Source organism: Clupea harengus, chromosome 10, assembly GCF_900700415.2.
Source record: "Clupea harengus chromosome 10, Ch_v2.0.2, whole genome shotgun sequence".
In the NCBI taxonomy this organism is placed as follows: domain Eukaryota; kingdom Metazoa; phylum Chordata; class Actinopteri; order Clupeiformes; family Clupeidae; genus Clupea; species Clupea harengus.
Window position 1 is genome coordinate 917,901 of NC_045161.1, and position 26,481 is coordinate 944,381.

A 26,481-nucleotide genomic window follows, 5' to 3' on the forward strand; every position below is an offset into this window, starting at 1 on the left:
ACAGTACTAACTTTAACAGTAATACAAAATAATTCATACTATGTATAACATATAATGATGAGAGAACAGATAATTGTCCTCATCATCATAAAAGGGGACTGAGATTTTAGGACGGCTGAACTGTAAATCTTCACATCAGAAGGGTCAGGTGACACCTGAACTCAAGCAAGCATTTAGGCGGTGAAACTGTAGACGAGATGACCTGGAGGAGGGTGCTGGGAATAGGGTTGAAAGACACACAGGAAGGCTATAGTTGAGAAACATTAATAGCACACCCTCAGGAAGAGGGGAGTATGAGGACAGCGATGCCCCAGTGTTCAGAGGGGGGGGGGGGGGGCAGGCTCCGTTTCGAAGAATCACAGAAGTGGGCACTGATGCCACTTACATAATTGGGCCCTAAATAAATCATTTGTGGGAATTAAATACCACGTTTTCAGAGATATAAGATGCACCAGGCTATAATTCAAATCTATATAAAAAAAAGAAAACACCTCACTATATCAGTATTGTACCTGTGTTGGTGTATTTGTGTCATGAGTTTCCTTTAATGTGTGAGTAATAAAATAAAGAACATGAAGCCAATTCCAAAGGAACACTAAATACGTCAGCGTCAGGTGGCATACTGATACTGAACACTAAATATATCAGCATCAGGGGGCATACTGAACACATACTGAACACTAAATACGTCAGCACATACTGAACACTAAATACTGAACACTAAATACTTCAGCACATACTGAACACTAAATACGTCAGCATCAGGTGGCACACTGAACACTAAATACGTCACGTCAGCATCAGGGGCATACTGAATGTCCAGTGAGTAAAGCCGTGAGACCGGAAGGCAATACTGGCGTGTGCTTGCAATCTGCTCATTCATTTAGCTGGAGACACTGAAGAAAATCCAAGAAATTCCTTGGAAACTTGGAAATCTTGACATTGTACACTAAATGAAAACCAACTTGCATAGTCACATTACCCTATGAACATACTAGCAAAGCTAGTGTCTCCAGCAATCACCTGTGTTGCCTGGAAATGTGGTTCTCCTCATTTAGACAGCTAGGACTTTTTCCAACATCAGTGCCTGTCATTTAAGACAGACAGTAAATTAATTATCATATGTTTGCAATAGTTTATCATTTGTATCTAACTTCATAGGCTCATAGCTCTATTTCCGTAGTGCTCTTAAGTGATATGTAAATGATCCTAACTTCCTAAGTGTTTCTTCCTATCTTCAGCAATTTATTGAAAATTACAGGAAATGTAATAATAAGTGTTATAATTAGCTATTTATTATTAATGTATTAGTAAGCAGATGTACTAATTCATTAACATGTATACAATACAATACACTTAACATGCTTGGGAGTAAGAATCAAAGACATCCATGGCATGTTAATGATGTTTCCATACTTGACAAAATGTTTTCATATAATTTAGATTAAGTGAGACAAATAAGAGCTGATAAACTGTTTTGGAGTTCTACTTGCTTATGGGTCCTGTGTGAAGAACGGTTATCTTAGCTTCAAGTAGAAACATAAATATAAGCATAAATCCCTCTCTCCACTTTAAACAGTCTTATGCAACTGCTGTCAAAAACCAAGCTAGATTATGTCTGTACACCTACAGGTATATACAGTATATATAGCACCTATATATATAGCACCAAGCTAGATTACTGTATGTCTGTACACCTTTATACAGTGGGGAAAATATACTTATTTTCTGCATCAAATACAAATAAAGGCATAAATGTTATAAAATGCAGTTTTCTGGATTTGTTTGTTGATATTCTATTTCTCACTGTTAAAATACACCTACCATTACAATTATAGATCACACATTTATTTGCAAGTGGCCAAAGTGGCCAATCGGCAGGGGTTCAAATACTTATTTTCCCCACTGTATACTGTATATATAGCACCTATATACTGTATATATATATATATATATAGCACCAAGCTAGATTATGTCTGTACACCTATATATATATATTTATTTAGCACCAATAACTATTGAAGTTGCCTCAAGGCCCTTGAAAAAAACCCAAAGCCTGAACCCCCTAAGGCAAGCACTTACTGTATGTGACAGTGTCAAGGAAAAACTCCCTTTTAACCAGAAGAAACGTTGAGCAGAACCCAGCTCATGAAGGGGGGACCCATCTGCTTAAGGCCGGTTGGATAGAGAGACAGAAAAGGGGGGGCGGGAGGGATGGGAGGAGGAGGAGCAGAATTCATTCATACATCAGTCAGGATAAAACATATTAGCATACACATGGCATATATACACTTAAGGATACATTTAAGATTGATAGTGAGGAAAAATGGAGAGAGCAGCCAGTATTGATTGCAGAACAGCTTAGTGGGAATACAGTGTGCCCGCAAGGTTACTATTGTAAAGATAAGCAGAGCTATGAAGCAGAAAATAAGGACGACGCTGGCATTGCTTTATATTACGATTAAATAGGCTTGCACACAATAGGTATACAAGATGAATATTATGCAGAGTAGAACATTGAGCATAACGGTTTAGTGGAAACGGGCAGCTGTAAGCAGAGGCACACTGGAAGTGGATCTGGTGGAGAAACTGCAGCAGCATCCCACAGTGGAGGAAAGAGACACAGTGAGTGGAGAGAACAAGGTTGCCTTATATGCATATATGGAACAATAGGTTATGGTGAGAAACAATGCTATCACAGCCATCAGCATTTGCTGGCAACGGTCCTACCAGATGGGAGAGAAACGAGACAGGCTAGTAAACAGAATAATATGTCATACACAAGAAAAGATTCCACATGCATATCTCAGTGTCTAAACGATTTGCTGCCTAATTATCTTAACATTGATGTCATTAGGCTATGACATGTCACAGGCTACCCAGGGTAAGGGATGGGGTTAACCCCCTCAGGAGTAGGGACCTAGGTTAGGTGTAAGGGAAGGGGTTAGGGTTGGGATAGTCCTTCAGGGTTACGAACCCAGTTTAGGGTACAAACCCTGGTCACCTTAGACGCACAGAGAGAAGAACAAATAACACAGCCCCTTCATCAGCAAGGACAACATCATATCACATGATCTAGAGGTAGAGGAGGAAAGGTAGGAGGAGAGGTTGCCGCCATGGTGTGTATGACATATGACACAACGGGTTGATGTAGCCTAGCGTTAGTCAACAAATGTAAGAGGAAGTTCTGAATTGTATTATTAATACATCATTCTAATGATTCTGAAGACAAAACAACTGACATTCAAGGTAATTAGTAATAATTTAACTTTAAGAAATTATATTCCAAAAAATGAATGGGTGGGTCAGCTTTCAACCTCAGCCCAAGTTTCCTGTTACTTTTGCTTTGCATTTTTTACTAAGTAGTAGCAGGGGTGGTCATCGAGTCAATCTATGTTTACCACTCCGTCAGGTACTACTTGCACAGATGCACTACACGCAGCAGGAAAACGACAAGGTCATGGTAGCATTGGAAGTTGCCAAGTGGCATTCCATGATTTAGACAGACTGACAGGGGCAGGAGTTCAACTGGCTGGCCATGTTCTCATTGCATTTATTTGTGAATGCACTCATTGCAGTGATTGCTGTAGGCCACAAACAGTGTTTCACAGTATGTAGTTTCTATTTTGACTCTCTGTTCAAGCAACCCACCAGTATTATTGTCATTATTTGGCATCTCTTTGGAATTTACAGGGAAATGCAGCATAGCCCCCCCCCCCTCCCCACTCACACATACACGTTCTGGTGCCGTCTTTGGAAAGCAAACCTTTTATTAGTGACAGGCCCGTCGAGTTCTAGAGTCAGTATTAGTGAAAGGTCCAGTTGAGTTCTCTTTATAACATAGAGTCAGTATTAGTGACAGGATCAGTTGAGTTCTCTTTATTACATAGAGTCAGTATTAGTGACAGGATCAGTTGAGTTCTCTTTATAACATAGAGTCAGTATTAGTGACAGGATCAGTTGAGTTCTCTTTATAACATAGAGTCAGTATTAGTGACAGGATCAGTTGAGTTCTCTTTATAACACAGAGTCAGTATTAGTGACAGGATCAGTTGAGTTCTCTTTATAACATAGAGTCAGTATTAGTGACAGGATCAGTTGAGTTCTCTTTATAACATAGAGTCAGTATTAGTCACAGGGCCAGTTGAGTTCTGTCCATAACATGTCAGTCAGAGTCAGATGACATGATGCCACTGCACCAGCCACTCTTTGGCGGGGCGCTCCTGAATGTGGCAATCCTTTCATTTTGGTATTCAGAAAAAAAAATACAAATGTATGATTCGTTAGGAATCTTCAGGGACATCTGTGTGTGTCCATCACAGTACCAACAGACGGTCACCCGTAACCGTGGAGCTCTTTAGTCTGCAGCACAGCAGCAGAGGCCGTAGTTAGGGATACTACGATGGTGACTGGCCCAGTGGCCCGAGCCCAAGTCCTCCATCTTTAGTCTGTACCATGCAGAACAATCATGTATGTACACCGTAAACAACATGACGTAGAGGAACACCACTAGGGTGTTACAGAACAGGGCTATAGATGGTTTCATCACCGCCGAGGAAATCCAATCCTTGTACTGCAGGCTCTCGAATGGCAGTCTGCAGTCAAAGTGGATGACAATGGGGCAGTCCCCTCCAGTGTCATCCCAGGGGAGACAGGCAGTAAAAGCAGACGCATTTGATCCAATTTGGGGTGAGTGCATTGAGGAGCTGCTCATAGAATCGGTGAAGCCCTGTCTGAGAGCCTGGACTTCCTGGCAAAAGGACTGGTCTGCAACATTCTCCTTCCTGAGGTTTGTTTATGTATAATATGTGGGGGAATGTGTTTGTTTGTAATCGCATTGAACGTTGAATCCAAAATGTTCAAATTTGCTTCTCTCTGTCTGGCTAGCATTCACCACTGTCAAGTTGGAGCTGAGATCATTTGGTTTTTAATTTCCTCTCTCTTCTCCATCTCCCCTTTGCATACAGAGCACTGATAGGCTCCATGGAAATTCGTACAGGCTCCAGAGATGTTCTGTGGATCTGAATGTACAATGTGTGCATTGTCAGCAGTGCAGCAAGCAAGCGACAGGAAAACTATAGGAAATTGACAGGCGTACTGTAATACTGAATGGTTCACATGTGCGTATTGAACCACAGGGGGCGTACCTAACAGTTCGACAATATACCGTGTACAGTTGCATCCCTAGTATCTACTTGATTTAATGGTATAACTGTAACATTGTGTTTTTACATACTGATATGACATAATGTCATTGATTTAATGTTATAACTGTAACATTGTGTTTTTACCCACTGATATAACATAATGTCATACAAAATATACGATTATTAAAAAATCAGGCAATGAAACTGACACTCAAATACGGTATGTTACTGGTATTAACCAATCAGTACCATTAGTACTGCTTCCATGCATAGGGATGGTTTTCCCACATGGTGATCATCTACCGACAGTAATCAACAGTGCCTACACAGGTCCACTGATTGGCCCCCAATAATAATAAGAAAAAGTACAAACACGCAAGGTGCCCCCAGTCATTTTACATGATGCACAAATATAAATAGCAGTGTCTCCAGATGTCCCTAATGCACATGTTGGCACCAATATACAGGCTGAATGGTCTATACTTGAGACATTTCATCTCTTACATTATCCCAACAACCTTACTTACGGTCACCCGGCCGACCTCAAGCAGATGGGTTCCCCCTTGTGTGCCGTGGTTCTGCTTAAGGTTCCTTCCTGACTAACAGGGAGTTTTTTCTTGCCCGTGTTGCCATTGTGCTTGCACTAAGGGGGTTCAGGCTCTGGGCTCTGTAAAGCTCTGGGCTCTGTAAAGCGCCTAGAGACAATTGTATTGTTATGAAATTATTCAATTATAAAATTGAATTGAATTGAATTGAATTACTTCACATGTAAACGCAAGTTTATTGTGTATAATTATGTTGTATGTTGTGTATAATTATGTTGCATGTTATAACCCTTCCTATGCATTATATGAAAACAATAATTAAAAAACACAATGGCACACAGCAAACTTGGCTGGAAAGATTGGCTACGTCTTAAAATCAAAACCTTAAAATATTCAGATCTAGAAGGCAAACAGCCGTCACTGACTCACAACAAGTTGCCATGAGATAAATACAACATATCACTTTTGGCTTATGCTTGTTTTCAATTTTACACGTTTTAGAAGAGAGGCTAAGTGTATATATTGCACGGTAAGGGCCACCCTACCCAATAACTTTTACACAATACCGCACCAATTATATCCCTTATGCCAGCGTAAACAAGATAAGATAACATGGAATCGGATGTCTTCACATCCAAACTGAAGCAGATCCATGTGTGGTTATAAACCAAATGTTCTGCTCATGTGAGTGCTGTCCCTGCTGAGAAGGAAAAAAGAAAAAAAAATAATAATTACCATCACAGAAATTCTAATGGTTTCCACTACAAGTACCATAGCAGATTTTGGTGTGTTGGGACATATTCCATTAGAATGTAAAGGTTTGTATAGATTTGTATTACATATTGGTTTATCACGTATTGGTTTCCATTGAAAATTATAATGTTGTCCAATAGGTATGAAAAACCAAACACATTACCAATAGAGACTAACAGAGACATTTTCCATTAAAACCAATCCAGTTCCCATTATAACCACCAAAACCATTAGATTAACATGATGACTCCTATTTTTTAGCAGGGGTATAACCACACAGATCAGAATCAAGGTACAGATGGCTCCCAACATAATTTGTTTGACAATGGTATGACGTGTTATTACTGTATATAACAACCACTTTACTCACACTTTAAAGTTTGTGACACGCTTCTCATTATGAAGAGTATAAAACACCACCTATGTGCACACAATGGATCCATGCACACACCTTTGACATTCAGGTTGCAGAAATCTTAGCACAGGCCAAGGCTGAGATCAGGACTTCTCTTTCTCCTGCACTGCATATCTTGATAAACTTGCAAAACAACTCTTTGGATATGTATTACTTTATGATGTTTACTCACTTGTGTCCTGGATATGTATTACTTTCTGTTGTTTACTCCCTTGTGTCTTGCTGTGGGTACCAGAGCGCCACCTAAACACGCGTGCACATGTGGGTTGTTTCATGGGTGATTTTGGACAAAGGTTTAAACAGAATTATCACATACAAATCTGTTGCAAATAGATCTATAAATTGAGGCAAAAAACTCAGCATCCAAAAATCAGCCCAATCTGCACCAAGGCCTTCCATGGCGGCTCATTCATAGGGACTCATGTCTTCCACCTCAAAGCATAGTTCCTCATTACAAATCACTTATGAAGTGATACCAGAGACCTTATTAGGTACACTATATCTACACACCATCTATATTTCAGAGTAAAACAAAATACTTTATGATATAACTTCTCTTCACCATACCACTTCCGACTGTTGAGATGTTATACCCCACCAATATTTGTGGTCAGGAGCTGGTACTGAATGTAAACATAGACAAAAAGGCAGAAAGCTGGGTTCTATGAATGGACGTCAATGAAAGCGTTAACCTCCTGAACAAATTGCTGTGTCAAAATATTTTTGTCATATGATGAAATGATTATCTCGACTCTTATCCTTGATAAGATCACAATTGTCTTTTAATCATTCTACATCTTTTCGCTTAAAAATACACACTGGCCATCAACAGAACCTCACACATATAAACTGCTCTAATTTGCCTTGATTGTAGAATTTGATTCCACATAATATGTCAAGGTAACTCCAGAGAGCTGACATCCCTATGTCACTGAATTTCTGCACAGAAAAGGAGAAGAGGGTTCTTTCTTGTTCAAATGATGAAAAATACATACATGCTACGTGGCCGATAACACACACGATAATACACTATAACCAAGGGGGGCAACTTACAGGAAAGTTGTTGATAAATGAAATCATATGACTCTTTTTCCAACCACTCATATTTAGAAGCACCCATTCTGATTCCTCCCGTCTCTGCAACTGGTTTCAGTGTGCTGTGTAATGTCAAACCCTATGTGGGGCCTTCATCACATTTCAGGACATTTGTGTGCTTTACCATCTCAGATTTCTCCTTAAATCTAGGAATGGGTCTATGGCCATATGGCATATGCGCAAACATTTACATTTACATTTAGTCATTTAGCAGACGCTTTTGTCCAAAGCGACGTACAAGGGAGAGAACAGTCAAGCTAAGAGCAATAAAAAGCATGGTGTAACAATAAATACTACTTTACATGAGAATTAGAAAACAACGACCTAGAAAAAAGGAAAAAGAAGTGCAGGAATTTAACTGCTGAAGTGCAAGTTAAGCGCTAGTCAGGTGCCAGTTAGGAAGGGAGGTGCTCTCTGAAGAGTTGGGTCTTCAAAAGCTTCTTGAAGGTAGAGAGGGACGCCCCTGCTCTGGTAGTACTAGGCAGTTCGTTCCACCAACGTGGAACTACAAATGAGAATAGTCTGGATTGCCATGCTTGCACAGACGGCAGTGCCAAACGACGCTCACTAGACGAGCGCAGCGTCCTGGGTGTAACATTTGCCCTTACAAGAGCATTTATGTAGGTGGGAGCAGAACCAGCAAGCACTCTGTAGGCAAGCATAAGTGACTTGAACTTAATGAACTTAATGCGAGCAGCTACTGGCAGCCAGTGGAGCTCAATGAGTAGCGGGGTGACGCAAAATAGTAGATCGGTATGACTTAGTCTTTTCAATTGAAGAGCAAGTGCATTTCCATCACAGAGGCAAACTTCAAGGACCTACTACTCCAAAAGAAGTGAAGCTGGCTTAGTCTTCTGTCAAGACTACTGACATTTTAAGAGTAAGGTATGTGCAAATATAGTAAAGCCTCATGACTTTCTTTCACAGTCATGGGTTGTTGTGGGAAAGTGTTATGAAGTAATGATTGGGGTGTATCTTTAGGCGTATTTGGTGTTTTGGTCTCTGGTACTGTCTGTGTCCTAACCCATCGTGGGTGTGGAGAGGGCTGAGTCTGGAGGTTTCACTCAACGAAACATAGACGAAGGAAAGTGCACACTTGACAACCCCAGTTAAGTGCTCATGAAGGTGTCTCTTTGTTGTTGTCAAAGTATTGTTAAGTATCAGTCTGGTGGTTGTGGTGTTCCCTGGTGTGTTATAATACATAGGATAGGTTGCTGTGTATTATGTGTTATAATACATAGGATAGGCTGCTGTGTATTATGTGTTATAATACATAGGATAGGTTGCTGTGTAGGATGTGTTATAATACATAGGATAGGTTGCTGTGTATGAACACTTGCATAAGCTTGAGGTTTGGCCACTGTGGAATATCCCAAACCAATAGCACAACATTTTCTCCTGTGTATAACAAAAAAAACTGAGAACATTTTTTTAGAACCACAATTTGAACATAGGACAAGAAATTGATGCTCAACTTCAGAGGTCTATTTTGTTGGAAAACATAATGACCAACGTGATATGTTGAAGGTTTGTTGATTATGCTATGTTCATTTGAAATTATGTATTACATTTTTGCACACACATGCAGTGTAATAATTGTATATCCCTGCTTTCATTTTTAAAATCAAGTGTTAATTTGTCATAGCAGCACACTGACCTTTAGACTTGATTTCAACCACTATACCCATGACTACCTCAGTGATTTCAACCACATCACTATGACTACCTCAGTGATTCCATGACTACCTCAGTGAATTCATGACTACCTCATTGATTTCAACCACTATACCCATGACTACCTCAGTGATTTCAACCACTATGACTACCTCAGTGATTTCAACCACTATCACCATGACTACCTCAGTGATTTCAACCACCATGACTACCTCAGTGATTTCATGACTACCTCAGTGATTTCAACCACTATTCCTATGACTACCTCATTGATTTCAACCACTATACCCATGACTACCTCAGTGATTTCAACCACATCACCATGACTACCTCAGCGATTTCTGAAGCCATTCACTGAAAAGCAAAGGGAATACAAAAGAGCTGTCATTCTAGTAGTACACTGATCACAGTATAAGGTAGAAAAGAAATACTATCGTAACCCAAAGGCAATTCGGATTTATTTTTTCTCTCATAGATTTGACTTGACACAGTTCATCCCATTGCACAGAAGGCATATATCAATCGATTTAGTGCTCTGTCACCAAGTCCCATGGCATAAATAGTGCTAACGAAACACAATCAACACCTTCTAAACAGTACAAAATATACAATTAAAACTCCAAAACATGAAGAAGTCTGTTGGAACTCAAAGATGTCTGTTTTTCATAAACTGTTGTTAATGAATGATGATGTTATGGTTAACATGTTAACGCTTGAGCTGTTTAATAGAACTCCATTAGCCTTTCATTGGTCATGCCATGTGTGTTTTATTGTTTTGTTAATCCTCTCTCTCATTTTCCAAAAGTTAAGAGTGTGGCTCAGTGACACAATTGGGAAATTAGATTCAGGTCAAGCACAAACGACACCTACAGACATTGGAGCATCCATGAAGTGTTATTGACACATATCATATGGGCCAACACACGTTTGTAGAACCAGGTTCCTTTGATCAATGCAGGGTTTTTGTTCATGACTGCTAGTGTTTGCCATCATTAAAATGATTTTAATAAATATGCTCATTATAATTTAACAAATGTGAACAAATAAGTAAACAATTTTCGATGGCACCCAAACACATCCACGCATACAGACATAATAATGCTTCTCAAAAACCTTGAGTCGTGCCTGTTTTTAAAGTGTTTTAACTCTTCTGCCACAACTATACATTTCTATTCCCTTTTACACGGTTCTTTTTCTCCACATTATGACCACATTGTGCATTCATCCTGCCATCCTGTAGTGAGCTGGAGACAACACATTTAAAGTGCATTGTCAGTGAATGCAGTTGTATTAAAATTAACCTGCTGCAATCAGAGACATGTAGGAATACCTTTTAAAGGATTCTCTGTTTGATTGTGTTCTACTTTGTCTTCGGATGAGGATGTGATGCCTTGGTGGAAATCTAGATGGGAATTCAAACCAAACTGTAAATAAATTACGGTAACACAAAATCCATAGTCTTAATATGGATATTCTCCAGTGATTCTTTATAAGATGTTTCAAATTCAGATGTCCATCCTGCTTCTGAGTTTCTCCTGAAAGAGGGTGCCTCTACCACAAGGTGTTCTTGTGTTGGATAGGTGTAGCACAATCCCTTGTCCTCTTTACTGAAAAAATATGTCTGATTTCCTGGGGAAATATTAATATAAAGTCCATAACCGTCCATCATCTGGAGCTTATTAGCAGCATTCCTTTCAAGCGTTCAGAACTGAGAGTGGTCCATTTCATCCAGCCAGGAGGCGGGACTAGTGGGAAAGTCTGGATAGCCTGTGCTGCTCCCTGTAGAAAGGTCAGAGGTCGGCCCACCAGCCATGACTCGCAGAGCTTGCCCAACCCCAGCCTGGCCCCCCTGTGCCATGATAGCGTCCATGGAGAAGCCCAGGCTGCTGAGGAGAGGGGTATGGCCTGGCAGTGAGCTGATGGAGGAAGGGGAGTGGGGGAGCCCGTAGGGGCTGCTGGCTCGTACGTCATGGAAAGGCTGCACGGCTCCATCTAATGAGAATCTTCCATTCAACACACCCCCGTTAGCCACGTCCCCCACGCTGGCATACAGACTGTTGCTGTGGCCCAAGTCTGACAGGATTTGATCATCTTGAGAAAGAAAAAGGAAAGAAAAAAAGTATGATATTGGTAAGATTTACAGACCATGTGTTCATGTCAAAGGTGGTGAATTGCTAAGTCATTTATCACAAATTCATTTAAAGAGGACCTATTATGCTTGCTTCAGCTTGCTTCAGAGATTTACATGCTTCAGTTTAACAAAAAACACAATTTTTCTAATACTGTATTTTTTCTATTCACCCTGCACAAAAAGCTTACATGCACAAAAAGCTATATAACACACTAACGGAAAGTGACAAATGGAAAAGAATAAAAGGTCCTTTTTGAAGCCTTTCCTTCTTTATAGACCGTCCACAATACTATTTTTGTGTTTTGGTAAAAGGAAATGGTACTAATTGGGACAAGAGACCTCCCTCAGGAGAATTCACACAAATATCACAGTCTTTCAAAAATCTCCAAGTGTCAAAAGCCTCTGTAGTATTTTTTCAGAGGAGTAAGAAAGAAAGAAAGAAGGGGAAGGAATAAAGGAATGAAAGAATGAAGGGAAGGGTGATGATGACTGAAGCTGTGCCTACCTCTGAAGCTGATTTCACTGTCACTCAAACCCACATCCTCGGCTGAACTCTCCTTCTCTATCTTGCTGCTCCCTCTGTTGCGCTTGACACTCTTGTAGTACTGACCCCAGCGGTGGCGGCCCGCATCCTTCTTCAGACGCTTCTCCTTGGCTCTGCGGTTCTGAAACCAAACCTGTAAGTTATGATAACAGATGTTTCACACAGAATTTGAAGGTTTTGAAACCGAAAGGGAACTATTCCCTTCAGTCACAGCCTAAGCATGGACAAAAGCGTCTGCTAAATGACTAAATGTAAATGTAAATGTAAATGTGAAATATGTTTTTAATCTAGCTCCTATCCCTCGCATCTGTCATCCTTGTTTTAAATACAAATCTGAAATACCTGCACCACTCTCATGTCCAATCCCGTCTCAGACGACAGCTGTTCACGGACATGTCTTGCTGGTTTTGGGGAGTTCTTGTAAGCACTTTTCAGGGTTTCTAACTGTTTGGCTGTGATGGTTGTCCGTGGGCGTTTTGCTCCTGCTTCCGAATCATCTGTGTGCCAGAAATGGAAAATCTTTTTGTTTTCGTTCCAAGAGTACAGATAAATGATCTCTGAGAGGACATTATGGTAGCTGAGGTGTTCTGCTTCTGTCACGGTCATTGCTCTTCAATATTGTTTTGCTCTATAATCTGCTGGGCTTTTGCTTTACTTCGCTGGGGTGTTATGTGTTGTCGTCATAACCCTGTTAAAAATGTCCCCATTAAAACTGGGAATGTAAATCTCCCTAGGGAAGGAGTTACTGAGGCGTTTACCATAAATGCATAACACATCACTTAACATAATCAATCAAAGAAAATCTAAGTGTGCACCACACAATAGACCCTCAGATTTCAATCCATAACAGGTCACTTCAGACTAATATTTATGACACTGACATGCTTGCTGAATTACTTTCACTGATCTGTGACATCTTGTGCTTTCTTATCCTGGTACACATCCTGTATTTAATGGCTGTTTCCTAACCGCTGCTGCACTGTCTACCAGCCAGTGGTGCAGTACAAGAGGTAACTGTAAACTACTGACTTAAGTAATGAAATCAATTTTGTTTCCTTAAAAATCAACCAGTATAGATTGAGCTATACCAATTATTTTAAGTAGTGAGTTACCTACCATTGGTGACCTACCATTTTGTTTTGCCGTCTCATAGTCTTCTTTGCACACCAGTCTGCCGTCCTCCATGAGGTAGAACTCATCGCCCGTGGCCAGCTGTTGGCTACAGATGACACAGGAGAAGCAGTGCAAGTGGTACACAAAGTCTTGGGCTTTCCTTACCACCTGCGTAGGGGGATGCCCTGTTGGCATGAGGCACACTTTGTTCCAAAACGTCTGCAAATACAATCACACACAAACATTAGAATATACACATGCCTAAATAGACAAATAGTTGTTATTAGCCAAATAATGACCTGTTATTGTCACACAAGCCATTATTACAAAGGATCTGACACAATTATGTTATTTCGAATCGGTCACAGCTTCAGAGCAGCAATTACAAGTGACTGTGGATTGCTGGTATGATTAAATTCTACCGTGGCCAGTGTTACTAAAGAATGAATTCATAGTCACTACCATGGTAGAGATTCAGTTACTAATAGTGTTTATTCTGGAGCATTCTGGATGCATTTCTGTTGTCAGCGGGCTCATCCCACTTTTGACAAATGGATTCAAATCAATGAGTGTGTGTGTGTGTGTGTGGGGGGGGGGGGGGCCGCCATCACCAAACACACAGGAAGAGAACTAATTAAGCACAGTCCTTCCCCGGGCTGTAAATCAGAGAGAGTAAGTGAAGTTTGCTCATTGCTGTGGGGAAATACCCCTCCCTACACACCCCTGCCCCTGAATGGGTTGCCAGATCAGCTCTTTGTCTCCAGCATCCCTACACTTTTAAAATTCAGCCCTCGCCCTCCTGGTCTGTCCCCTGGGCCAGCTAATACAGTTAGCATCCACTCAGGGACTCAGTAGCTTTTTTAGGTCTCTCTAAAGCTCCTGACATTAGATCCTCGAAAACATGATTTAGTGAAAGCCAGTCCTGATCCTGTTTTGTGTTAAAGTCAAACTTAATTTTCATCTTTGTTGCTAAGGAAATTTAATGGTAAAAATAGAATAAAGAATATTGTAAGAATATTATAAAGAAGGAAATAAAGATAAAAAAAAACTTGTGTCTGTTTGTGTTTGTGTTTCCAGCCATATTCAACTCAAGGCAGTCACACAGCAATTGTCTTCATCTCTCTCTATTGCTATATGGAACTACTATATATGAATTGCAAAGCCTATGGATAATTATTTGTTGTTTATTATGATGTATAATGTATTAGTATTATTTAGAGTAATATAAAATAAGATAATATGACCGTATTCAATGTTATGCAGCTGTTGTTAAACTTGCACATTATGAAATATTATCTCGCGATAATTTCATTTAGATTTTTCCCACTCTCCAAAGAAGAAGAGAGATTTGGAAAATAAGGTTATGTAAGCCTACATGGAAATCAAATGCCAGCCCATAACGCCGAACGTCAAGGGAAAAGACATTGTTTATGTCTTAGAGTCCTGACGGTTTTCTCAAAGTCAAGAAGCGCTTTCACTTGCAGCGGTTATTAAAACAATTTGAAGCGAAGAAATTAGTAGAAAGGTAAACTCACTTGAAGAAATCTTCTTTGCAGTAGACATTTCCCATCCGCGAGAAGCATTTGTCTGCCAGCGGTCCTTGACAATCGGAGCACTTCAAACACTTAGTGTGCCAATGCCGGTCCAAAACCTTCAGAATAAACTTGTCAAGGATGTGCTGGTTGCAGCCTGCACACTGAGGGATCTCTGTGAAGAAAAGGTATAAGTAGGCCTAAGTAGAATTCTCAGCCTTAATCATCATAATTGTAGGCTACATTATATTACTAGCCTTATAATAACAATGTTGTTATTATTATTGTTGTTGGTGGTGGTGGTGAAGATATTATTATTATTGTTGTTATTGTTACTAGTATTATTATTATTAGTAGTAGTAGTAGTAGTAGTAGCAGTAGTAGCAGTAGTTGTAGTAGTTATAAGAAGAAGAATACAAGAACACAACAACGCCAGTATAATAGGCTAATGTAGATTAATGTAGCTAAAAGATTAAAGATGGCCTATTCCTTATCGTATTACAAAAGAGGAGGGCCGGCCTGTTCGGGTAAACCTAGCCTAGGTCTATTGGATAAATTGCACTGGAATAAAAACTCCTCTACCTGTTAGGCCTGTCTGTTAGATAACCTATGTCTGAGACTAGAAAATGACCAAATCGCTCCATCGCTGCCAAGCCTAAATAAATGCTAAGCCCAAATAAGAGAGGATAAGTGGCTAGGCTAAGTCTATAGTTAATTAATTTAAACAACAAACTAATTAAATTAGTCCTGCCATATAACAAATGCAGAGATATAAGTAGGCTGCGCTCATCTGAATAGCTATGACAAATAAATGGCAACACAAAAAAAATCATTCTTGAAAACAGCACAGTTGTCCCGCTTGAAATCGAAAAGGAAGTGATGGAGCTGAGGCAGCAGCTGTCCCGCAACAGAGATCGGCCCCCCGCACAATCTTTGACCTTGGCCTAGCTGTCCGACGATCTCTGACGTCGCGGTATGGCTAATCACAATAGATCTGATCATTGTTACAGCCCTATTCGTTAAACGTAGGCCTTCAGAGGATATTGTTAGTGCTCCACCCTATCAGTGTTATTTAGCCTACGATATCGTCCTCATTCAGCGACGTACGAATAAGAGTGTTGCCTCCAAAAAGTAATGGAAACGGGTATTTTAAACTGAAAAAAAAAACGGTCATGTTTTGAGTGCAGACGATGTTTTCTAATTTTTTACATACTTTTACTAATATAGCATAATTTAGGTTTATGCGCATATAAACTATGGATGTTTTGCGCACAGGCGTAATGGAAATGTGTGTTAATATAACCACCAATGTCCTATATGAATATGAATATGAAATATGAATTAGGCTACCTTCTGGATGGTTATGCGAGTCAAGTAGGCCTAAAACATAAGCTACCATGTTAGATTAGTTAGGTAGCCTACAACATAGACTTGTCATAGGTTGAGATATTTCGGCTACATAGACCCTAACTACATCGAGAACTAGTATGGGAGATAGAGCTTTTAATCCTATTTAATAATTGACAATCTGTCAACAACCTAGGCCTACCAGTCTCGTCTCAAATGTATTTATTTTTTGGCCAATTTCTCCATTAAAACATCTCAAAATGTAGCCTTTTGAACATATGCGATAGTATGTATTTTATTTCTCACGTAATTTTTCAAATTAGAAATGTATTTCTTTTGATTAGGCCCATGCCGTTTTTCTATTAAGAAACATGCAAATGTAGTTTAACTTTTGGCCTACGTGACATCATCCTTTCAAAGTGGCCATCTCCGCTAGTCTTTAAGCTCCAGGGTCATCATTTCTAAATAAGCATTATAGTACAGTAAAGTGTCCACACGCGCATATTGCTGGCTCATATGAGAATAATTAGGTCAGGAATTTATCCAATTCATCTCCATCTTGATCGCGCGATCAGATTATATAGGCCTAACAGAGATTAACATAGTAGAGATAAAGAGCAGATGCCAAGATAATAGGTTATTTGCTGCTTTGATGCTTGCTTTGATATAGCCTAGCTCTGACATTATAAAAATGGCAATTTTTCCCCAGAACATTGGATTGACCTGAAACCTGTATTTAGGCTGTAAACTATTGAATCTGATATGAGGTTTAATGCTGTAGCCTAATGTCCAATGTCTAAAGACGTTTAGCCTACTTTAACAAAACCAGCATTTAATTAACATGAGAGAATATAAAATCGGAATTTACCGATGACAGCTGGCCTAAAGATAAACAAGATAGCCTAAAGAAAGTTCCGAAAATGTATGAATGAACATAATAAATAAACGCAACCTTGATAGGCGTAACCTAATCACGTCAGTAGAGGCCTATAGAAAAAAAATAGTTTCTTATGTTGGCCAAAATCAACCTATTTGAATGTAAAGAATGGTTAACAGTATTGTGGTTTGTTTTTTGTTTTTTACAAAAGGTTGGCCTACGTAAAATTAACTTCAAACCTCATTTAACAGGCGTAACAGGTCAATTAGACGGACAGCACCACCGTACACATGGTAAATGTATACAGAAAACGAGCCACAGCAGTCAGGTTCACACATTTCTGACAGCCTATGCTAGTTTAAATGCGCAATCCCCTCGCCGACGTAGCCTATAGCACAGATAGCCTACATCCTATGCGGTTTCATTCTTTAGCCCAAAAAAACTCTACAGCAGTTTGGAACGGGTTTGACAGTCGTCTTTCAATAGCCCTGATAAATAGAAGGTAGGAAAAACCTTACGCTGCATTGGCACTCCAAGTATGTCCGGTAGCCCCTTCACAGGAGTCTCTGAAGCTAAAACCGCTGCGCTTTGCATCATTGTCGTCTGGTCCAGGCAACGCACACTTGCTATGTGGAGGTCTCCAAATCTCCCATATACATTTAAATACGTGAAAAACAAAAACAAATGCAGTATCCTTTATCAATCTTCGCTGTGTTATCCTTGTTTAAAATTGTGGGAGGCGATGGCCCCCGTGCTTTTGGTGCGAGTCTACCAGTAATTTGATACATTCACACTGCGGGGCACATTTGACGTTCACACAACAGAGACCCACCAAGAAGCCAATAGGAGCCCAGATGAAAGCTCGGAGGGGCGGCGCCTACTTTGAACCCAGGTGAGCGAAGGCAGAACAGCGAAAATGGATAAGACCGCTCTGGATAGGCTGTGAAGCCCTGTAAAAAGACTGAGAATCTTGAATTCAAGGCTTTTTTCTTTCTTCTACAGATATTACCATTGGATAGGGTACACAATATCCTCATTACTCAGACAGTACCTAAAACGACTTAATTTGGTCCTGTAGAATGTCTCAAACAGAGAATAGGTCTTAGCATACGATACGATAGGATAGACCCACGTTACTCTACATATAAGGTAGCCAAAACATAAAGGTAAAACTTCAAGGTCAGACGAACATGATTACAGCTCAAACTGTCAGCGACATTTCCAACACCATTTCATTATAAACTGACACCGACTTGGACGCCATTACGTTGTGATTAAGCCATGTTTTCATTCTTAATTTGTAGGCCGTGTGCCAATGATAATATTAATAATGTTTTCGATAATTTAATAAGCATTTTTTCATTCCAGCAGCTACATTTCATTTGGTTCAGCCTATTCAATTGCCAATTGCTAGGCTATACTGTCAGAATAGGCTATAGGCCTATTTCGTTGAAAGCAATTATCATAGGTGTGTCAACCGAAACAATCTTTTCTTGTTTTAATTTCCCTGATTTGTTGTTGATGAAAGATGTTGAACTATGTCGGAGTGGACATGAAGTGTGGACAAATAAAATCCACAAGGCAGATGCAGAATCGCAAACCATGGTGCTATGTCTAGAAGGAGCATGACAAGCGGTGGTCGTTTTTGTTAAATTACCATGCTGATCAAAAGACCAATAAAAACATCATCCGTCCAACTACTCGGAAAATTTGAAGCGATTTAGAAAAATGTTTTTTGTCCAATGGCACAGTACTGGAAAATGAAAGAAAATAAATCAATTCACCTCTCCAAATTTTTGATAAGATAGGCTTTATTGGAATATACCACATTGTATTGCAGCTATAGCACCTACTTCAGAAATCACTGATCACAACCACCTGTCACTTGTGTTCCTGTCAAAACGCATTCATTGTGCAGTCAAAATCTGGAGCAAAACCTAAAAGTTACAAATTTGCCCCACAAAACTACTTCTGTGTATAACTTATATGTAAGTAAAAATTATCACAGAGATTGAGGCACAAGCTGACATTTTGAACGTGAACTGCTGATGCCATCACACATGATGTCTGTGAGTTGCATCGCATTACGTTAGACACCAGCTCAGAAATTAAGCAAGTTACAACTGTCCCCGTGTTACATCTGTACACGGTCTCCCCTTCTTCAAAACGCTCGTAGGTTTACGTGTCTGGAATAGTCATACACGGCTAAGAGCTTAACAGGAACTTCTCACTCTGGGGTCACCAGCAGGACATACAGGGAAATTACAACTAACAATACATTTGTCAGTGTTGTTCCAACGATACATTCCCGTCCTTTATTATAACTTATTGTAGTCAATCAGCTCTCAGCCTTTTTTAAATTGAGCTATTTTAAGATCATAAAAAAGGGATAGATTATACTATGGAGGCATAATTGACAAAGTTATGAAGAGTCGTTACTGACGGAAGCTTAGGGCCTATCTTTTTCCCCTCTTTTTTTTAGGGATGGAGACGGGGGGGGGGGCGTCATATTATAGCCTATGTTCAGGGGAGCCTGGGTGTAGCTCACAAGTTAGTGAAGAAAGTGGACGAGATTGTGGAACGAAAATATAAAACAAAAACAGCCGTGACAGCGGAGAAGCCTAACATGTAGGCTAGTTTCAGACGTGTGCAGCGTCAAAATCAGAATATTCCTTTATTGATTTAGCCTACTTATTTCCTCAATATCTCCTTCGACCTCATCCTCAAATTCCTTCCTCAGTGATACCCAAAAGCGCTCAGGTTGTATACCACTCACTATAGGTGTAATATATTTTTTTCACCATTAGCCTTGTGTGTGTGTGTGTGTGTGTGTGTGTGTGTGTGTGTGTGTGTGTGTGTGTGTGTGTGTGTGTGTGTGTGTGTGTGTGTGTGTTTGTGTTGTGTGTGTGTGTGTGTGTGTGTGTGTGTGTGTGTGTGTGTGTGTGTGTGTGTGTGTGTTTTATGCTAAGTCTTGGTTTTAAAACAGCACTGTCCAAATCCTGAAGCATCAAAAACTGTAGCCTAAATAAGTAGTTAAAATGGCTACCACTGCGATAAAGAAGTCCTCCGCCTGAACTCCAAGCTGGTGTCACTATGAACAGGACAAATAATCTTTATTTAGATCTGTCTTGTTAAGCGCCTGCCGTAGCGGCCTTATTGCGCACACCATTGTGCTAGCCAAAGAATTGAGCTTTTAGGCTATGGACCTGTTAATTAAATTAATTTTTAACTAGGTCAAAGAGGTGATCCGGGGAGGGCGTTTTTCCATGTCAGTGAATAAAGGTGTGGGAATTACTCATGGCATGAATAATGTTTAAAACGTGATTTCATAAAAGTAAAATGGTCATCAAGTAGATTAAATGGACAATGCATGGGTGTGTTGTTTCCAGAAGCGCTCCACATACATGAGCTGGTGGCCGTTCATGCCACCAGCAGCAGGTCACGAATGATCCCACACGACAATCTCATTTTGATTCCCATTCATCTATGCAGATTATGAAATTATGTTGATTGCATTGAGGGTCACACTAAAAAGAATAGGGATTGTGGTGAAAGACCAAAGTAAAAAAAAATGCTCTTAAACGCAAACCATTTCGTCAAACTAGTTAACTGATGCACAGCTAGATTTAATTAAAACAAGTGCATAATTACAGATTACAAATAGGTTCACATTTGCGTATTCCACTCTCTCCCCCTCCCACATGCACACATTGTTACAGTAGGCCTATCCTAGGCTACATGATGACATGACCTGATTCATCAGGTATGTGATTTCCATGATAACTGTATAATGATTTTGATAGACTTCATGTTGTTGGTATTACAAATCTTTCCTCTTAAAGATGTTTCTTTATCTTGGGCAGGCCTATGTATTGACCAAGAAAATGAGTACAATTAGTTGAATAATGCACAGCAGTGCGTATAAACTGCAAAAGTCTATGAGTCAAAGTTGCTATTTTCTATTATTGAAAAATAAAACATTTGGTAGGTGTAAGGGTTCATGCTGACAGGTTGCAGAAGGCACCGGGCCTATGGTCATTCGGGAAGACAATGAGCAACCTGCAGGCCATAACTCAGCGCGAGGGCGACTCCTCTGCCACTGACGTTGACCTTGTCATCTCTAATAAGATGTAGTATTTCAAAGTAACAGCTCACCGACTTTAGCATTTCAAAAATCAATCTTATCAGTTAAAGTAATAAATCGATAACATCTATCTGTCCATTATCCAAACACCTCTGCGGATCTGGTTCCAGGAATATCACGCAAAACAATGCCAAACGTAAAAACAATAAATAGGCTATGGGCTATTCAAGACTACAGTCGCGAGTCAAAATATCCGCAACACAAAGCAATGAAATATGTAAATGTGAAATAAATCAATGAAGCATAATTCAGATCGCTCAATGAGCCTGCAATGCAGACTGATATTCAGACAAAATATTCACTAGCAGCTCAGTTATTTTTTATTTTTTTGCCTGTAGTCTAGGGTAGCCTGAACCACGGCCAGATGGAGTCTGAAACAGCCTACCCTCATTTTTAGGTTGAGCTTCGCTCCGTGGGTCTGTAGTTAATAAGACCCTAATGGGCCTACATTTTAATAATAGCCTACCTTAATACATTTTATTTAAAAGCGCCTTTCAGGACAACCAAGGTCAATTCACATGCAGGCTACAACAAAAGATACAAATAGGCCTGCAATTCACAAACAACAGGGGAAAATGTCTCATGAGTTAGGATTTTGAAATAAATTCACAGTGGAGTAGACTTGTTGAAGAGGATTGCGGCGATCTCCAGAAAGGCAGGCACACTGCAGTCAACACACATCGGGCAGGGGCAAGCACACTGCGACCAACACGTCGGTAAGAGACAGACGGCGATTTACAGATAGGCTAGTTCTGCAATCACTCCTGTTGAAATAGAAGTTGACCAAATCCACCACGAGATTCACATTGTCACGTGTAAATCATGTAAGCTACATTAACTAAATTCACCTCCTTCACATTCCGTATTCTTGATAACACCCCACTGATGGGACACAGGCAGAGCCGGGTTGGGCTACATGCAGCTCAGGGATTCCGTTAGCCGACAATTAGCCGGCCGGTTCTGGCTTGATGAAAATGTATAAAAAAAAACCGATAAATTATAAACTTGCCGTTAGAAATGTCCAATAACGATGCTCATTCAAAACATGGGATATACCATATCTTTAAACCGGACATTTTTTGTTTTAACCTAAGAAAATAAATCATATCTTATTGTTATTATCTTATCTTATTGATCAATTCAGTCACAAACTCCGACCTACTTCCATTTGACAGCGCGGGGGATTTTATCCAATCACGTTTCATTCTCCGGGAAGATTCAGTCTGAGCTTCGCCAGACCTATCTTGGTGATTAGCTAATCAAATAGTTATATTTCTATGCGGAGGGCGTAATCTATTGGAAACATCAGCAGCTCTCTGAGTTCGTTTGATAGTCTCTATAAGGTGACGGTAAATGGCAGCAACCTTAAGAAGGGCCCAGGTAGGCTATAGGCTTATGCACTTCACTGGGGCAGTTCAGTTCATCCAAACCACGTTTATGTTGACAAAAAAACAATAGGCTATATAGGATTTATCTCGTCTCATAAGTTACAGCATAGGTAAGGCTTTGCAAGAAATATGGGTTCACAACGATCTAGCTACCAACAGTAAACATTAGCCTATATTTGTGTTTTCATTTTGTCTCAAAATGCTTGAAACGTGTGGGTCTGAAAGCCGCACTTTAGTTTCTTTCTTTAGTTTAGTTTCACGTGTCTAAGCAGGATGTTGTCATTCTTTTGTCAACCTAGGTGAAGCCTACATCAGGCATACATAGGCTACATTATTTGCGTTTTGAACAGGTTATTGATCAGGGTTCGAATTTGTGAGGTATAGGCTAAATTATTTCTGGACACCGGCAAGCAGGAAAAAATCCTAGCGCAACCATGATGCAGCTGTGCCGAAAACCCATTTAAGTGTTCTATTTCTTTACGTTAAATGAGCCTAGACATGCCTAAAAAGGGTATAACATTTCATAGATCAACTGTTGGCCAGACAGGGCAGAATAGCGTGTCACCCTTTATTTTGCCTTTTGCAGGTCAGTTGCAGGCCTGCCTGATTGCAATGCCCCATACATAAAATATATACTAATCCTGCGTTTGAGCCTGTGAATCAAACATCATACGCCATAGCCTGAATAGACTATTATTCCCAAACCAAAACTATCACGCAAAAAAGCTACCTACCTAAATTATATGGTTCAGTATCGCGAACGATGGACAGCTTTCTAAATAGGCTAGTCCATAGAGGTACCCCGCTCGGCAGCCTATTGTCTGTTATCTCTATACTGACGGATTCCGCTATTTTAACGTTGACATTGTCAGGTCCTATTGAAAGGCCTACCTTTGTATTTTCCTTATGTCAGAACAAACTAATAGAAGACCGACACAAGCCGTTCTTTCCGTGTCAGACTACTTGCATCAATTCTTTAGGTGGTGGCTGGGACGGAGATGGGGGACCTACGGAGAAGGCAAGAAGAAAATTAAATTGCACTTGGGGGCAAATTCTATTAGGGAATAGTTATAGTCTCCTGACAGATCCTGTCCATTTACGTAATTAAGCTACTAGAAGGGGGGCACAGTATTCTGTCAGCTATTGTTGAAATAAACAGAGAAACGCCTGTTTGCCTGAGGCAGTGCGCACAAACACGCACAGGCTAGAAATAAAATAAAAAGGATAAGGAATTATGTGAAATATAAAACAGTTGTAGGCCTAATAAAATGCTTACATTATTATTATTGTTAATAATGACAATTATAATAAATAATAATAATGTATGGATTTAAATATTCTGTAGTCTAGCCTACTCCGTAAAAAAATATGTTTTCGAAATTAATCAAGTCAATGCCCTGTGTCTATAAAATCCCACCACAGACCGGAGTGGACAATGCCCAGGCAATGAAGATTCTTAAATTGCATTAGTCTTTTAAAAAGATTTAGCAATTGATAGCCTACGTCGGAGTGAATTGACGCTGCGTTTGACAAGGCAGTTGAATCATTGTAAGAGCAGGTGGTTGAACCGCTGTAGGGAAAATGTCCAGTCGTTATGAACAATATATTAAAATCATCCCAAGAGACGTGCTCTGAAGGTCCCTCATTAGACCGCGTAGACGAAATGCTCAGTCGCTTGGCATGGGCTTTAAAGCAAGACGTGAACAATTTGGAGAATGTGTGATTCTCTATAGAAAGCTACTGCATTTTACATCAGGTGGTCTGAGGCGCGTTTACCTGGGGCGAGTTGCAGAACTCTTAACTCTAAGATACGTAATTCGTAAAATATCTCTTAAGATAGGCTACCTAGATAGATATAATTTGTAGAATTTGTTAAGGTGTTTCCCAGTGCGTTTAACTAAGGTAGGCTATGCCCTCTCTAAAAGATAGCCTACGTTTGTAAGGTTGGCCTGGACCACACATAGCTAGCCCTTAACACATTCAGATGAAGCTAACGTTTAGCCTTAAAAAAGTTGTGACCATGTCTGAAAGTAGACTATAGCCTTGTAAAAATAGCCTTACAGGGTCTGTCCATTGTCAATTTTAGTTAAACAAACAGCTGGCTTATTAGGGAGCGTTTCCCAGAGCTTCTTAGTGCTACGTCATTCCTTAAGACCGCCTATCTTGATTTTTCGAAGTGTTTCCCTAGGGTGCGGTTCCCAACAACAGCGGAGGTTAGTAGGCAATTGAACTAACAGGCTACAATGTATCATAAAACTAACACCTGAACTGCGACTGTTTTCCAAAACCGTACCATAGTAAGAAACCACAGTTTGAACCACAATGTTTCAAGGTGTTTTTTTAAGACTTTCAAAGCGTGCAATTATTATTATTATTATTATTATTTAGCCTGTTAATATTGTTAATATAAAACAACAGCAATAATAATAGCCTACGCTTCTTAGAGAATAACTAGAAGAACTATTACCATGCATTTATTCAAATATATCTGTAAATAGGTGTTCAACTTAACATTTCAACGCGATATTTCATAAATCCTGGCCCGACATCCTGAATCATAGCATGTTGGTGGTTCAGTGCGGTACACCCGCATGTATGACGTCCCACCACGGAAAACATAATTTTATTACGGTATACGCGGGTTCTTAACTCAGCTCTTCCCTTTTCATAATGGCAAGGGATCCTCTCAATCGATTGATTTATGATTCCTTTATAAATAGGTCTACACGCACATAGCCTACACATAAAGGGAATATTAAAATTAGCTCTGTCCTTTTGCTCTGTCTTCTAACAAGCAAGTCATTCAGGTAATCAGGTAAATGTGAACAGGTGGGAAATCTATGAGAAAACACCTGCTGCATATTCAATGCTATTTACTATTGAAGCCTTTTATGCAAGTGGCAGACATCCTATATGTGAAAATGGTGCAATCACGAAAGCTCCAATTCACACCCAAGGATGTGGGTGTGTTGATCGATGAGGTATAAATATAAATATAATATAAATATAAATTCTGTGGACCATGGGTGGACACGGACTCCAGAGGACATAAGGGGGAAATGAAGGAACTACGCCAGCGGGACCAAGAGGAAGGGTGCAGCTCTCAGGAGAGAACAACAGAGGACTGATGGTGGGAGCTTCCTCTCACTCTTGGGAAGGAGACAGTTGTGGCCATCCAGGGCCCTGAAGAGCTGGAGGGAGTACCGGGGGGCATAGCTGTCTGTGGTCTGCACCCCTCCCAGACGTCTCAGCCTTCCACCAACGGCCCACTCACACCTGGCCCTGCCTCTGGAGTCTCTGTTCACCTGGCCCTTCCTCTGTTCACCTGGCCCTCTCTGGAGTCTCTGTTCACCTGGCCCTGCCTCTGTTCACCTGGCCCTCTCTGGAGTCTCTGGCCCTGCCTCTGGAGTCTCTGTTCACCTGGCCCTGCCTCTGGAGTCTCTGGCCCTGCCTCTGGAGTCTCTGTTCACCTGGCCCGGCCTCTGGAGTCTCTGTTCACCTGGCCCTGCCTCTGGAGTCTCTGGCCCTGCCTCTGGAGTCTCTGTTCACCTGGCCCTGCCTCTGGAGTCTCTGGCCCTGCCTCTGGAGTCTCTGGCCCTGCCTCTGGAGTCTCTGTTCACCTGGTCCATCAACATCTATCCCCAGGCCTGCATGCCTCCCAACATTCACCCCCTCGTGCGTGTGACAGAAACAGATGTAGTCTGGTGAAGCCGTGATGCATGGTGTACCAACTGATGAATGCATTTGTACGTCTGTATCTATTAAAACAGCCATGT

At 40.4% G+C, this 26,481-nt stretch overlaps 2 protein-coding genes across 2 annotated transcripts in view; one reads left to right on the forward strand and one right to left on the reverse strand.

Annotated features, from left to right (window-relative positions):
- LOC105908717 (chromatin assembly factor 1, subunit A (p150)) overlaps positions 1 to 26,481 on the forward strand; it is a 134,686-nt gene that overhangs the window by 61,941 nt on the left and 46,264 nt on the right. The window lies entirely within an intron of this gene.
- Positions 10,066 to 18,051, reverse strand: LOC116222115 (LIM/homeobox protein Lhx4-like). The gene is given in 7 exon segments (XM_031574933.2): positions 10,066 to 11,720; positions 12,266 to 12,437; positions 12,647 to 12,801; positions 13,435 to 13,599; positions 13,602 to 13,636; positions 14,953 to 15,124; positions 17,692 to 18,051. Coding segments are annotated over 7 exon segments (1,167 nt in total). The 5' UTR covers positions 17,771 to 18,051; the 3' UTR covers positions 10,066 to 11,331.